This window comes from Anolis carolinensis, chromosome 2 (genome assembly GCF_035594765.1).
Source record: "Anolis carolinensis isolate JA03-04 chromosome 2, rAnoCar3.1.pri, whole genome shotgun sequence".
NCBI classification, from domain to species: domain Eukaryota; kingdom Metazoa; phylum Chordata; class Lepidosauria; order Squamata; family Dactyloidae; genus Anolis; species Anolis carolinensis.
The window spans coordinates 307,000,387-307,015,334 of NC_085842.1; the positions used below are offsets into that span (position 1 = coordinate 307,000,387).

Genomic DNA, 14,948 nt, shown 5'->3' on the forward strand with positions numbered 1-14,948 from the left:
TTCTGTTTTTGATTTTGATTTTAAAGGGAAAAACTTGATGTTCATTGTGCTAAGGGATGGCACCGGCTATCTGCAGTGTGTCTTGTCTGATGAACTGGTAAGTCACTTTGTCTATCGTGTATTAAACCTGCCTCTCCATACCTTTTGATTTCTCTCTTTTCTCAATTAAACCCCCTCCTTTCCTTTGACTTCTTTTCTATTTTAAGAGGCCTGGGATCACTTTTGCGCAAAGGAAAAATAGGAAAAGATACTTAAGGGGAGATTCCTTCAATGTTCACTTTGCTGCTCTGACATATGATTGGTTGTGTGCTAGACTAAGAATTCAGTAGACCAGGGTCCGAATCCCTGCTCAGCCATAGAAACCCACTTGATGATTTTGGGCAAATCACTCTTTCTCTGCCTCAGAAGAAGGCAATGTTAAGGCACCTCTGAGTCAGTCCTGAAGGTGCAGAACAATAACAGGGCCACTGTTCCATGGGTGGGTAATTTAAAGCATGCTTTAAACATTATTAAAAAGACGATGGCACAGCACACCACCCTGAAATCTTGTTTCCGCCTCATGCTTTCAGAACCAAAGGCCTGCCTGAATAAAAAGATATTTGCCTGCACGTGAAAAGAGCACAGATGGGGCCAACTGAGGCCCCTTTTACACTGCCATATAAAATCCAGATTATCTACTTCGAACTATATTACTGACAATCTAGACTCATATAATCCAGTTCAGATCATATAATGTGGATTATCTGATTTGATAATTTGGATTATATGGCAGTGTAGAAGGGGTCTGACTCTCTTGTGAAAGTAAATATCTTGTACATTTCTCAAAATCATAAAGTCTGGTTCTATAAGTTGCAGCTACAGCACTATATTAGCATCAGAATGCTATAATTGCAGATTGTTAAAGGAACCCAGGAGAAGGGTCTGGAAGCCAAACTGTACAAAGACCACTTTAGGGAGATGGATATATTTATTCTGGAGAAGAGAAGGTTAAGATGGGCATGATAGCCATGTTTAAATATTTGAAAGGATGTCACATTAAGGGAAGGGGCAAACTTGTCTGCTGCTGTACAGACTAGGACACAGAACAGTGGATTCAAGCTACAGGAAAAGAGATTCCATCTAATCATTAGGAAGAATACCCTGACATAACTATTCAGCAGTGGAATATCCTGCCTTGGAGTGTGGTGGAGTCTCCTCTGGAGGTTTTTAAACAGAGACTGGATGGCCATCTGTCAGGAGTGCTTTGATTGCCTTTTCCTGCATGGTAGTGGGTTGGATTGGATGATCCTTTGAGTATCCTCTAACTGATTCTGTGACCAATGCTGGGAAAGGATGCCTGTTGCATCTTCTGAATACAAGGAACTGGGAAAAGTGGATACAAACTGACCCACACATTGGGTTCCTCCCGCCCACATTACTTTCTCAGGTCAAAATAGGAGTGTTCCTTTCTGTTTGAATCCTCAGTAAAGTCTCAGTCCTGAGGTTGATTCTTCTCTCTTCTTCCATTAGTGTCAGTGTTACAATGGAGTCGTCCTCTCAACAGAGAGCACAGTTGCCGTCTATGGAACCCTTAACCTAGTCCCAGAAGGTAAACAGGTGAGTACCGGGTCCTGATAGCTCTTACTTACAGTTAGTAGCAGAATGCTGGTTTTCTATGTCAGTGGAGCAATAAATCCATTCCTCTATTATGCATCTATTCCGGCCTTTACTTTGAATGCAGTTCAGGCTTTACTTTGAAGTTTATTTATTTATTTTATTTACAGTATTTATATTCCACCCTTCTCACCTCGAAGGGGACTCAGGGCAGATCACAATCTATATATATAAAAGAGTGATGGAATCGCAGCACCGGGCAAAGCAACTAAACTACGGGCCCCCCAACCTCGACATTGGACAACACAATCCATCATCCATGCCTTAAGGTTGAAACAACACACAATCACTTCACGCACCTCCACATGGAGAGAACCCACAACGCCCCATCGGGAGCCATGCCAGGGAGGGAGGGAAAGAGAAGCCCTCATGGCCGCTGGCAACAGGGAAGGCAGGCAATGGGAAAAAGCTGTTCCCTTGGTCCTAGCGCCCGGCCATCATCCAAACCATTTATCTCCACTCCAACCTTCTACAATATCCAACCCATTTTAATACTCTATATTTTAAATATATGCTATGAACCATGACAATCAACACAATCTCTCTCCTAATATTTTAACAAGCTTAAAATCACAACACCAAATAAAAAACAACACTCTTAAAACACGGGAATGCCAGACACTAAACAATCAGGGCCAGCGAACACCTCCCACGATCTGCCATGCAGGACACAATCCAAGCACTCCCAACAGATGGCCACCCAGCCTCTCAATAATAATAACAACAACATCATACAATCCTAATGTTTGCAGAGGCTGACTATTTCTGTGGCCCTGACATGTCACATCTCTTTTTATGTTTGGAATCTTTAGAGTGTTTGCTTATCTTTTTCACATAGAAAGAAGATAGCTCTATACTCAGAAAGGCCTGACTATTTCTGTGGCCCTGACATGTCACATCTCTTTTTATGTTTGGAACCTTTGGAGTGTTTGCTTATCTTATTCACATAGAAAGAAGATAGCTCTATACTCAGAAAGGCCTGACTATTTCTGTGGCCCTGACATGTCACATCTCTTTTTATGTTTGGAACCTTTGGAGTGTTTGCTTATCTTTTTCACATAAAAAGAAGATGGCTGTATACTCAGAAAGGCCTGACTAATTCTGTGGCCCTGACATGTCACATCTCTTTTTCTGTTTGGAACCTTTGGAGTGTTTGCTTATCTTTTTCACATAGAAAGAAGATGGCTGTATACTCAGAAAGGCCTGACTATTTCTGTGGCTCTGACATGTCACATCTCTTTTTCTGTTTGGAACCTTTAGAATGTTTGCTTATCTTTTTCACATAGAAAAAGTATAGCTGTATACTCAGAGAGGCCTGACTCTACTGTACATACTAAACATAAAGACAACCATACAACAGACATTCAATACCACCACTAACTCAAATTTCTCACCAACACCACCAGACAACGCCACAGCAACGCGTGGCCGGGCACAGCTAGTCTATATATATAAAAGGATAATGAAATTTCGGCCTAGGACAAAACAACAAAACTACGCATCCCAGAAACGCCAAACTTGGCAGCACAACCCCTCATCCATGCCTCTACGTTCATACAACAAAAAGTTCCAGCTACTCCAGCAAACAGCCAGACTTTGAGACTGCAAGGCTATTCATTGCTATTCCATCTGGCCAACAAAGGATTCCCATAAGCCACAGCAACACGTGGCCGGGCAAAGCTAGTCTATATATATAAAAGAGTGATGGCATCACGGCGATGCACAAAACAACAAAACCCCAAACTCCAGAATTAGCAACACAATCCATCACCCCCGCGTCCAGTAAGATATAACAAAATTTCACTACAAGCACAATCACAGGGCCAACAAAAGCCCAAAAACCGCAACAGCCAATCAGGGCCTGCGCACAAACTCCCCCCCCCCCTGCGCGCGCGCGCACACACACAGAACACTCACCCTCTCTCCCCGCCTCCATCGCCCCCATGGCGAGAAAGAAGCCGGAGCTTCACCGAACTCAAACCAACCCATAATAATACGTAAAAAAGTTGCAAAACACGGCAAAGAAGCGGGAGAGAGGAGGGCGGCATTGAGCCCCGGAGTCTTTCTCCTCTCGCCTCACTTCCAACAGACCCCTGAGAATGCTTGCCACGAGAGAATGCTACGGCCCGAAAAAACACAATGCTGCTGCTACTTCTTAAAGGGACAGGCGCCCTATTTCTTCCCATGAGGCTGTGGAGGGTAGAGTCCCCTCTGGGGGGCAGGGCACGGGCCCAGATGGACAGGACCTTGTGGCTGTAACGGCTCAGCCAGCCGAGTTTGGCCCGGCACTCCACCTCAAAGGCCAGGAAGGTGGCCTCGTCCGACAGTGACACTGCCTCCATTGAGAAGCCAGATGCAGAAGGAGGAGAAGGAGAAGCAACTGCCATGCCTCCCCCCAGGCCCCGTCAAAGGCAGGTGAGGCCTCGCTTCCGCCCGTTAATTGATCAGGGTGGCCAGAGGCAGGCTCTTCCTCTTGGCTCCTGGGTTGCAAGCTGGGATCACCTGCCCTGCAGGGATGTTACAGGACAACAATTAAATACAGGGTGTCGAAACACTTTCCCATGTTTTTCTGGGGAAGGAATACAGTTAGGCCAGGCATGGGCCAACTTCAACCCTCCCTTTCTCTCTGTGTGTGAGAGAGACAGACCCCCAGGAGACACAGGACAGGTTTAGATATGGATGTGCCTGTGAGTGTGGGTGTGTGTATATGTGACTGGAATTTCACGTTCAAAATATCCCTTTTCCAACTTCCAAATTATATTTGTCTAAATTAACATTCACAGCCAGCTAACAACTCCAAAGAAAGGATTCCCCCCAGGCAGGAAGCAGCCAGGCAGGTTATTATATATGTGTGTGTGTGTGTGTGTGTGTGTGTGTGTATATATATATATATATATATATATATATATATATATATATGGATGTGCATGTGGGTCTGGGTGTGTGTATGTGTGTGGCTGGAATTCTACATTCAAAATATCCCTTTTCCAACTTCCAAATTATTTTTGTCTAAATTAACAATCACAGCCAGCTAACAACTCCAAACAAAGGATTCCCCCCAGGCAGGAAGCAGCCAGGCAGGTTATTATATATACAGTAGAGTCTCACTAATCCAAGCCTCACTTATCCAAGCCTGTGGATAATCCAAGCCATTTTTGAAGTCAATGTTTTCAATATATCAAGATATTTTGGTGCTAAATTCATAAATACAGTGATTACAACGTAACATTACTGCGTATTGAACTACTTTTTCTGTCAAATTTGTTGTATAACATGATGTTTTGGTGCTTAATTTGTAAAATCATAACCTAATTTGATGTTTAATAGGCTTTTTCTTAATCCCTCCTTATTATCCAAGATATTCGCTTATCCAAGCTTCTGCCGGCCCGTTTTGCTTGGATAAGTGAGACTCTACTGTGTGTGTGTGTGTGTGTGTGTGTGTGTGTGTGTGTGTGTGTGTGTATGTGTGTATATATATATATATATATATATATATATATATATAGGGATGTGTGTCTGGGTCTGGGTATGTGTATGTATGTAGCTGGAATTCCACATTCAAAATATCTCTCCTCCAACTTCCAAATTATATTTCTCTACATTAACAATCACAGCCAGCTAACAGCTCCAAACAAAGGATTTCCCCCAGGCAGGAAGCAGCCAGGCAGGTTAATATATATATATAGATGGATGTGCATGTGGGTCTGGATGTGTGTATGTGTGTGGCTGGAATTCTACATTCAAAATATTCCTTTTCCAACTTCCAAATTATATTTATCTAAATTAACAATCACGGCCAGCTAACCACTCCAAACAAAGGATTCCCCCCCAGGGAGGAAGCAGCCAGGCTTTGAAGCTGCAAAGCCATTACATGCTAATCATGTTAACTATTACCAACATGCATACCTGCCTCACTAAGACTATTAATTATATTCTAGCTCACCAAACAAGGATTCCCATAAAAAGAAAACCACCAGGCTTTCACACTACAAGGCTATTCACTCCTATTCCACCTGCCCAACAAATCATTCCCAAAAGCCACAGCAATGCGTGGCCGGGCAAAGCTAGTATATATATAAAAGGATAATGAAATTTCGGCCTAGGACAAAACAACAAAACTACACATCCCAGAAACTCTAAACTTGGCAGCATAACCCCTCATCCATGCCTCTACGTTCATACAGCAAAAAGCTCCAGCTACTCCAGAAAACGGCCAGGCTTTGAGACTGCAAGGCTATTCATTGCTATTCCACCTGGCCAACAAAGGATTCCCATAAGCCACAGCAACGCGTGGCCGGGCAAAGCTAGTGTGCACATATAATGGCAAATATTCAATGCCATATAAACATAGAGACAGAGACACAGAGGCGATTTAACCTTCTCCAGCTTCCTGAGGAGATGTTCGATTCTGGCCACAGGCGGAGCAGCTGCTTTATCATCCACTGTGGCATCTTGATTGATACTTCCTCATTCCAGACAGGAGCTGGATGATTTTATGGTGTCGTAAATTAGTTAAATTTGCCTCCCCGCAAAGCGGTACCTAAATTCCTACTTGATAGATGCAACTATCTTTCGGTTGCTTATGTCAACAACGAGCAGGGGCTATTTTTTATTTTAAATTGTTGGGTGCTCATTCCAACACAGGCTGGCCTCGAAATCATGACCTCTTGGTCAGAGTGATTTATTGCATCTACCGGTAGCTACTTAACCAGCTGCGCCATAACCCGGCCCCAAGTTGTGGATGAGGTGCAACGCTTAGAATAGTTCCTTTAAAGTTCAGGTGAATTGGAACTTCTCTGGCATAGAAGCTGCCCACTGTCATTATGCAGGTTTCTGTATATTTTTAAAATCTTGTTTGTTTGGATGCTGTCATCCCAAAAGAAAACAAGATTTTACTGATTTTTTTCTTGGACTGCGACATCCCAAAATTGAACTACATGCAGAGAAAGGTAGTATGTCTGTTCCAATTCCTTTTGTACAGCATTTCATAAACAGAGAGGAGTGATTTTTCACATCTGTAGTCTGATCTATTGCAATCAAAAAATACTATGCCAGAGCATGGAAGAGTCACTTTTCCAAACTCCTGTGCTTAGCAACCCTGCAATCATCATGGCCAGTGACTGGAAGTTAATCCAAAAACATTTTTTTCAAAATGTTAATTTGTTTTTCACTTTGACAGGTTCAGTGCCCCTAACTCCAGCAAATGTGGAAGGCTGAATGTAATGATGTTTTAAAATTAATGTATTTTAATAATGTAAACCAGTAGGGGGTGCTCAAGTAACAGGTATTGAAGCAATACTATCAAGTTGAGATATATTTTCACTTCTTCAGTATGATTTATACCATCTTAACTGATGTTAATGACGGAATGGATTCTTTTTCCTGGGACACACTCTGAAGCCCTTGTTTTCTCGATTGCTGCCTATGTTAGTGAAAAGGTTCCTTTTTTACTCACATATATGTTAATTTGTGTTGTTATTGATATTTATAAATGCTGATGTCTTGTATTTTATGTGGTTTGTTTGGCACCATCATGTGCTGCTCTGTAAGCTGCCTGAGTCCCTTTTGGGAGATGGTGGTGGGATATAAATAAAGTTACTATTATTATGTATTATTATATATACACCAGTAGTTCTCAGCCTATGGGTCCCCATGTGTTTTGGCCTACAACTCCCAGAAATCCCAGCCAGTTTACCAGCTGTTAGGATTTCTGGGAGTTGAAGGCCAAAACATCTGGGCACTCACAGGTTGAGAACCACTGATATATACTCTTTGGGTTTTGTTGTGGGGAGAAAGCACAGTCATGTTTTTGAAAATAGAATAAAAGCAGAATAAAATACTTTCAGGGATAAGCCGAGTCTTCATTTGTTTAGTTATTAGTCCTGGCTGATGTTTTTCTTTTTTGCTATAAAACTATGATTTTATAATGATGATTTTTGCCTACTACTGTATGCCCTGCCATGTTTATAGATGAGGTTGTAATATCTCTCTTTAGCCACATCTTTTAAAAATATCTTTCGAAGTGTTGATCTGGTTTCCTATGTGGCTGTGTCTTGTTCATAGTGACATTTAGTTGGTGATGAAAGGCTCTGTGTTTCTGCTGCCATCTCTTAAATGCCATCTCTTTTAAAAACACACATGTGATTGGATTCCCGCAGGCTCCGGGAGGCCATGAGCTGAGCTGTGACTTCTGGGAACTCATTGGCCTGGCTCCGGCTGGAGGCGCTGATAATCTGGTCAATGAGGAGTCGGATGTTGATGTGCAGCTGAACAACCGGCACATGATGATCCGGGGGGAGACCCTGAGCCGGATCTTCAAGGTGCGCTCCACGGTCATCCAGAGCTTCAGGGATCACTTCTTTGACCGAGGCTACTACGAGGTAAATGTGTCTTCTGCTCTTTTGATTGTAAATGGTACTACAGCACTATTTGAGATTGCCTGATACAGTCCCTGCCAGAATCAGTTTGCAAGTCTGACAGAAAAGCTGTCTTAAAACATTCAGCAGGTGAGATGGGTTTGTCCAGAGACTAAGTGTAGGGCAGCGGAAAGGAGCTTTGAGATCCTGTGTGAAGGCTGGTTGGCAATGAGCCCACTGCTAGGATGGGAAAATGAGGCTGAATTTTAGTTTATGCTGAAGGAGGCTATCTTTTTTGATGCAACAGACCATAATTTTGTTGTTACAAACTGGGTGCAAAATATAATCAGTATTTAAGTCTTTGGAATAGATCAAGGAGCCAGAAACTGGTTGTGATATTAATACAATGTAATATAATGTAGTCTGCTTTCTCCATTCACAGGGTTAACATTTGTGGGCTTGATTTTTCATAGATTGGAGTGGATTTGTTTTCTCTAGATCCTCTAGTACAACTCCATGTCATCTTTTCCCTGAAGGTGATTATAAAATTGCACTGGAGGACCTTCTGTGCTCCACTTCCAGCAGAAATTAGAGGTCAGCCTAGTGTCGTGGTTTAAGTGTGGCACTAGATCTCTTTCAGAGATCAGTGTTTAAATTCCCACTGGGCTACAGAAAAGCACTGACTGGCTTTGGGCCAGTCAACATCTGAGGATAACAATGATAAATGGTAGACCCTTTCTGAATGGATTTTTCCCAGAAAGCTCCATGATATGTTCATTTAAGATCATCATGTTGGATGTGACTTTAAGGCACATAAGACTTTAATTGTATATTACTGCAGAGCAGGGAGTTGTCTCAAATGACAACACCATTTTTCAGTAAAAAGCAATTTCCTGTGCTCCCAAGTCTTACTATGATCTTTCTGTCTCTCTCTTCTAGATCACTCCACCAACACTGGTTCAAACACAGGTGGAAGGGGGCTCTACTCTGTTCAAAATGGATTACTTTGGTGAAGAAGCCTATTTGACACAGTCATCACAGCTGTATCTAGAGACCTGCATCCCTGCCCTGGGAGACACGTTTTGCATTGCACAGTCCTACAGAGCTGAACAGTCTCGGACACGCAGGCATCTAGCTGAGTAAGAGACCATTTGCAGCACAGTGTGTCATGCATTATTCCAAAGTAGGTGGATTGAGATCCTCCAAGTAGTTAGAAATGACTGAATGTTGGGCGCTTTGTTGCTCCTGTACCATATGAACAGTTTGGGATGCCAGGCACTTCTGCACTCAAAAATTAATGCAATTTGACACCACTTTAACTTCCATGGCTCAGTGTTATAAAATCCTGGGAGTTGTAGTTTGGTGAGGAACCAGCACTCTTTGTCAAAGGAGGCTGAAGACCTGTAATATTTACAAATTCTCATATAATGTCTTTGTATAATCTGAAATCCCTTTAAGCATGTCATCATGTTTGTATATGTCTATGTATGTCTTTTTTTAAGTATACAAGAGCTAGAGTGGTGCGGTTCGGTATGAATTTAAATACCATGGTTCAATTACTTTTTAGGCTATGGAAATCCACATTGCACTCTCTCGGACCCAAAAAAACCTTGTGATAGAGCAACCATAAGCCAGAAACAACTTGAAGGCACGCAGTAGCAGCAAATATATATTCAAGATAATATGCAAAACTAAAGCAAATAAAAAGGTTCCCAATTTAGCTATTTAATTTGTGGCAGAAGTGGCTTTTACTGCTCTGAATTTGTATTGTCTTTTAAAATATTTTAACTTTGTTGTACTTTATTTAAATGCATTTTAAGCTTCCTTAGATCCCATGTTGGGGAGAAATGGGAGATACAGAGGGGCAGAGAGAGTAAATTTAATTGAGCTTCTGAGGCAAGTTGTCCATCTATTTTATATTTAGGATATTCCCTTTTTATTGGCTTGATTTGAAACCCACCATTTTCCAAAAACTGGCAGTCAGGCAAGATTTTTTAAATTGAAAACGAAAAGAAAAAGTTATAATACTAAATCACCATTTTGAAAGAGAGTTAGATTCAAAACAAACTAAAGGCATGTCAGTTTACAAATGTTTAGTACTGGCTCTTGAAATTTCTCTTTTGTCAAAAGCATACCTGAATAAAAAGGTCTTCGCCTGACTCCTTTCCCTGCAGATACACCCACATTGAAGCCGAATGTCCTTTCATGAGCTTTGAAGACTTGCTGAACCGCTTGGAGGATTTAGTTTGTGATGTTGTCGACCGAGTCTTGAAATCTCCTGTGTCTGAGTTATTGTATGCCCTCAATCCAGTAAGTGGATATGACCCCACTCCCAAAAGGAAAAAAAAAATGTTTTCCTTATTGACTTCAGTATCTCATTCTAATTTTGGCTCTTGCTTTATATAGCACCTCTGGTGCATCTGCCACAAAACTCCTATTACAAAGGACTTGGGGAGATGCTGTCAAGTGACATTTTGTTTATCTGTACATTATTACTATTGCACCATGTCTGTGGGCCTCCATGCAGTTCTATTGTATGCTTCCATGACATGTTACCATAGAGTCACCCAGGAAGACGTAGCAAATTCATAAGTCCTCCAAGTGACCCTATGGTAACATCTGGCAGTTGTCATTCATTTCTATAGGATTTGCATTATTCACAATTTCCTACTTCCACAGTGAGTTCAGGAATGTATCCCCTTCAGAAATATGAAAACAGAAGCAATAGGCTTTTAAAGTAACAACAACAGATTCTGTATGATTTGATTTGCATGTTGTCATAATCTATTGCCAGAAGCTTCAGGACATTATTTCTTTGGCCTAGACCTCCCTTAAATTCTGAGCTAGCCCAAATACTGAAGGGTTCTGAGAACTGTAGTCCAAGGGAGTGATGTATACAAGCTGCTTCCTACAATTAGGAATAAGAGAATGTTGATTAAATCAACAAATCTGGAGATTTGCTTTTGGAACTCAGGAGTGCCTTTCTTTTGTCCCGCAGAACTTTGAGCCCCCAAAACGTCCCTTCAGGCGCATGAATTACACGGACGCCCTTGTGTGGCTCAAGGAGCATGATGTGAAGAAGGAAGATGGCACTTACTATGAATTTGGAGATGTAAGATTTATTGCTTTGCTTTGCTCTTTAAAATGTAGTAGTTGGACTTTTTCCATGGTGCATTATTTAAAAGTACTGCCTTTGAAACCTGTTTGGAAACATCTGCCGGTTCAGAATGCTTTTGAATGGGGTCAGGTAGGAGGAAGGTGTGACTCCTAAGTAATAACTAAAGTAGTTACCAGGTCTTTTTTTCTGGGCATTATTCAAAGTGTTGGTTTGTTGTAGCATGCCTTCCAAGTAGTTTCCAATCTCTGGTGATCCTATCATGTAATGAGTGGGGAATGGATCCGTGGAATAGTTTCCAACCTATGGTGATCCTGTCATATCACGAGTGGATGTTTGCTCTGCAGAGTCATAGCTCAAACCACAGCATTGCACTGTCTCTCAAGTAAAGTGCTTGTAATGCCCTCCAAAGTGCTAAATTGCTTAAGTGTTTTCCACTTTTGTGTGCCTGGGTGAATTATATTTATGCCTTGACAACTTCTAGTATATATGGCAGGATTGGAAATACAGTAGAGTCTCGCTTATCCAACAGAACGTTGGATAAGTGAAAATTTTGGATAATAAGGAGGGATTAAGGAAAAGCCTATTAAATGTCAAATTACGTTAAGATTTTGCAAATTAAGCATCAAAATATCATGCTTTTCAACAAATCGACCGATAAAGCAGTTCAGTACACAGTAATGTTATGTAATAATTACTGTATCTACGAATTTAGCACCAAAACATTGCAATGTATTGAAAATATTGACTACAAAACATTGACTACTAAAAGGCAGACTGCGTTGGATAATACAGAAAATTGGATAAGCAAAGGTTGGATAAGCGAGACTCTACTGTAGGGCCTTCTTAGTGGCTGCACTCAAATTTCTTGTATTAAGATTCACCATTCATGGAATTAGATTAGGATTGCGATTCCCTCTTAGCTTGCAGACACTATCTTCACCCAATGATAATTATGGTTTTCCTGGGATATTTAATTACATTTGGCTGTAAATCAATTAATAAGCCGTCCAAACACTATGTATGCATCATTCTGGCTATATAAAATTCAACAGTGAGCTATGTATGATGCAGGACTTATTCTGAAAGTAGTTTGGCTCTTTAGCAAGGTCACTTAAAGTTTGGACTAAAGCCCAGAGCAGATTCATTACCCCCATAGACTTTGGAGCTGCCAGTAATAATGAATACACTGAAGTTTAGTTAGTTAAACACAGCCACGTAGTTATTTATGGTTTTGCTAAAGGGGCAAGCTTTGGGAAGGCAGGGGGCTTAGAGATTGAGGGTGAAGCAGTGGTGTTCTAGATGGAAGGAGGTTGAAAGTGAATGAATTAATAACTTTTGCTCTTAACCGCAGGATATTCCAGAGGCTCCTGAGAGACAAATGACGGACGCCATTAATGAGCCGATCTTGCTGTGTCGATTTCCCGCTGAGATAAAGTCCTTCTACATGCAGCGCTGCCCTGAGGATCCCCGCCTTACCGAATCTGTCAGTTTATGTTCTCTGCACGCATTGCATGCAAGATGGGGCAGGGGAGCGGTTAGACTTCTTAATGGGGTTCTTCCCTCCCCCCCCTTTTCTTCCCTATTCAAGTGGCTCTCCAGATCTGTTAACTGAGGAACAGACGTGAGGGTTGTCAGCTGGTTAGCGAGGTCTTGAAACCAATTAACCAGTGGGATTTTATAGAAAGTCACAACTCTTTTCTCAAAGGAAGCCATTCTTTAAAATGGTTTTGTAGGTAGATCAGGAAAGCTTAAAAGATTATGGGTCTCCTTTGATGGTCATATTACATATGTGTATGGAAGTCACTTCATTTTTAGCACTTGTCGAATGGCCTCTAGTCACATTTATCTGCAGAAGGAGATAGTGATGCTGTTTTGGCTGTTCCTTGCATGGAGCAGGCTAGCATATCTTACATTTATTTCCTATTAGCCCCCCTTATCTGGAAATCGGAAATGCTCCAAAACCCGAGAAGTGTGATTAGCCTCCTTTCCCCCATTCATCATTTATATTCAAATATATGTATTCCAAAATCTGTGTGGGAAAGCAAAAACTTCTAGTCCTGAGCAATTTTGGATGAGAATCAGCCTATATTCTGTAGCTTTTTTATTGTGTCAGAAGTGACTTGCGAACATACTACAGTCGCTTCTGGTGTAAGAAAATTGGCCATCTACAGAGATGTTGCCCAGGGGATGCGCGGATGTCTTGTCATCCTGCTTGGAGGCTTCTCTCATGTCCCATTGGAGCTGATAATATGAGGTCTTTTCCTCCTAGCTTTTTATCTACATAAAGGAGGGATGGAAATCACCCAGTCCTCCGTATGTTTTACTGTTGTCATCATCATCATCATCATTTCTACCCTGCCTTTCTCCCCTTGGGGACTCAAGGTGGCTTACAATAACATGAGACAATCCAATACATTTAAAAACACAGCAAATAAAAAAAAGCAGCAATTACATTATTTGCATCATAGAATAGTAGAGTTGGAAGAGACCTCATGGGCCATCTAGTCCAACTTGTATTTGACATGGATACAAGTCAAAATACAGTTAAGATGCAATAAAAATATTCGTACAATTAAACTAAATATCCTCTTCAATTCCTTACCATTGGCTGTAAAGGCTTGAAATTCAACAGCATCTGCAGACCTTCCTCCTTCCCAACCTGACTAAAGCAGTGTTTAATACCACAATGATCAAGCTATGGAAATGCAATTGCTTAGCCACTGCTGTGTGCTGAATCCATCCCAACAAAAACTTGGAAACTTTCTGACGTGTGATCCAATAGAACAGCAGCATAGTGATCTTATTTGCTGTACACTAATCATCGTGTTATTATTTCTTACACAACAACAACAACTTGGGAAGTGTCCGTGTGATCCAATAAAACAGCATCATAGTGATCTTGTTTGTTGTGTACTAATCTTGTTGTGTATGAAATAATAATAATAATAATAATAACAACAACAACAACTTTATTCTTGTGTTCTGCTACTAGGGACTCAGGGCAGCTTACACAAGGCACAAGGTGCATAAAAAGCAGAACATAAAATAAGCACAATATAAAACACAATTGAATAAAACATAAGCATGTAAACAATTAAAAATCAGATTAAAACAGCACTCCTCTATCAGTGGTGATTAATGTAAACATGGCCAGGCTTTAAACAATAGGGCAAGGGGATGGGAATATGTGCAAGGCTATAACCATGGAACGAGGGCATGGGCTGAAGTGCAAGACTGCATAACTAGAAGAACAGACCCAACTCTCCCAGCCATAACCCAACATGGTCGGGGATTGTAGGAATTGCAGTCAAGAGTATGTACAGGGGAAGGCAGTTGATCATCTACCCAGCTCCAAAGGATTTGGCAAGAGACGGGGGCAAAACAAACACAATGTTTATTTTTAAGAGCAATTGCACTAGGGAAGCTGAGTTAAGTCAAGGTGGTCAGCCAGCAAGATCCAGACTCTCAGGTTTTCCTGAATGAAAGATGGTGGTGTGTGGGTGAGTTTGCTTAGAAGTGGATCACATCAATTTGTGGCCCAGTCTCTGTGCTGTTGCAGGGCAGATGGGTTGACCTTGTGGATGGGGAAGAAGAGCCCTCCGTCAAGTCTTGTCTGTTGCTGCTTCATTGCACTTGTCTATGCCATGATGGGGCTGCAACTTAAAAAGAAAAATAGGCTGAGGCAGGGAAGGCGAATGTCTGTGTCTAGTGTGTTGGTTTTTAAAATACCTTTTATCTTTGGGGAGAAGGCAATAGCTCAAGGGTGACCTATTATCTGCCCTGAAAGCAAATATAGTTGACCTTGTATAGCCATGGATTCT

General features: G+C 41.5%; 1 protein-coding gene across 1 annotated transcript in view; it reads left to right on the forward strand.

Moving 5' to 3' along the window:
- nars1 (asparaginyl-tRNA synthetase 1) overlaps positions 1–14,948 on the forward strand; it is a 28,881-nt gene that overhangs the window by 7,978 nt on the left and 5,955 nt on the right. The window contains exons 7-13 of the mRNA XM_003223651.4: positions 27–97; positions 1,510–1,596; positions 7,812–8,033; positions 8,949–9,148; positions 10,184–10,319; positions 11,008–11,121; positions 12,479–12,610. Of these exons, the coding sequence (XP_003223699.1) occupies positions 27–97; positions 1,510–1,596; positions 7,812–8,033; positions 8,949–9,148; positions 10,184–10,319; positions 11,008–11,121; positions 12,479–12,610 (962 nt within the window). The remainder of the gene's footprint in view (positions 1–26; positions 98–1,509; positions 1,597–7,811; positions 8,034–8,948; positions 9,149–10,183; positions 10,320–11,007; positions 11,122–12,478; positions 12,611–14,948) is intronic.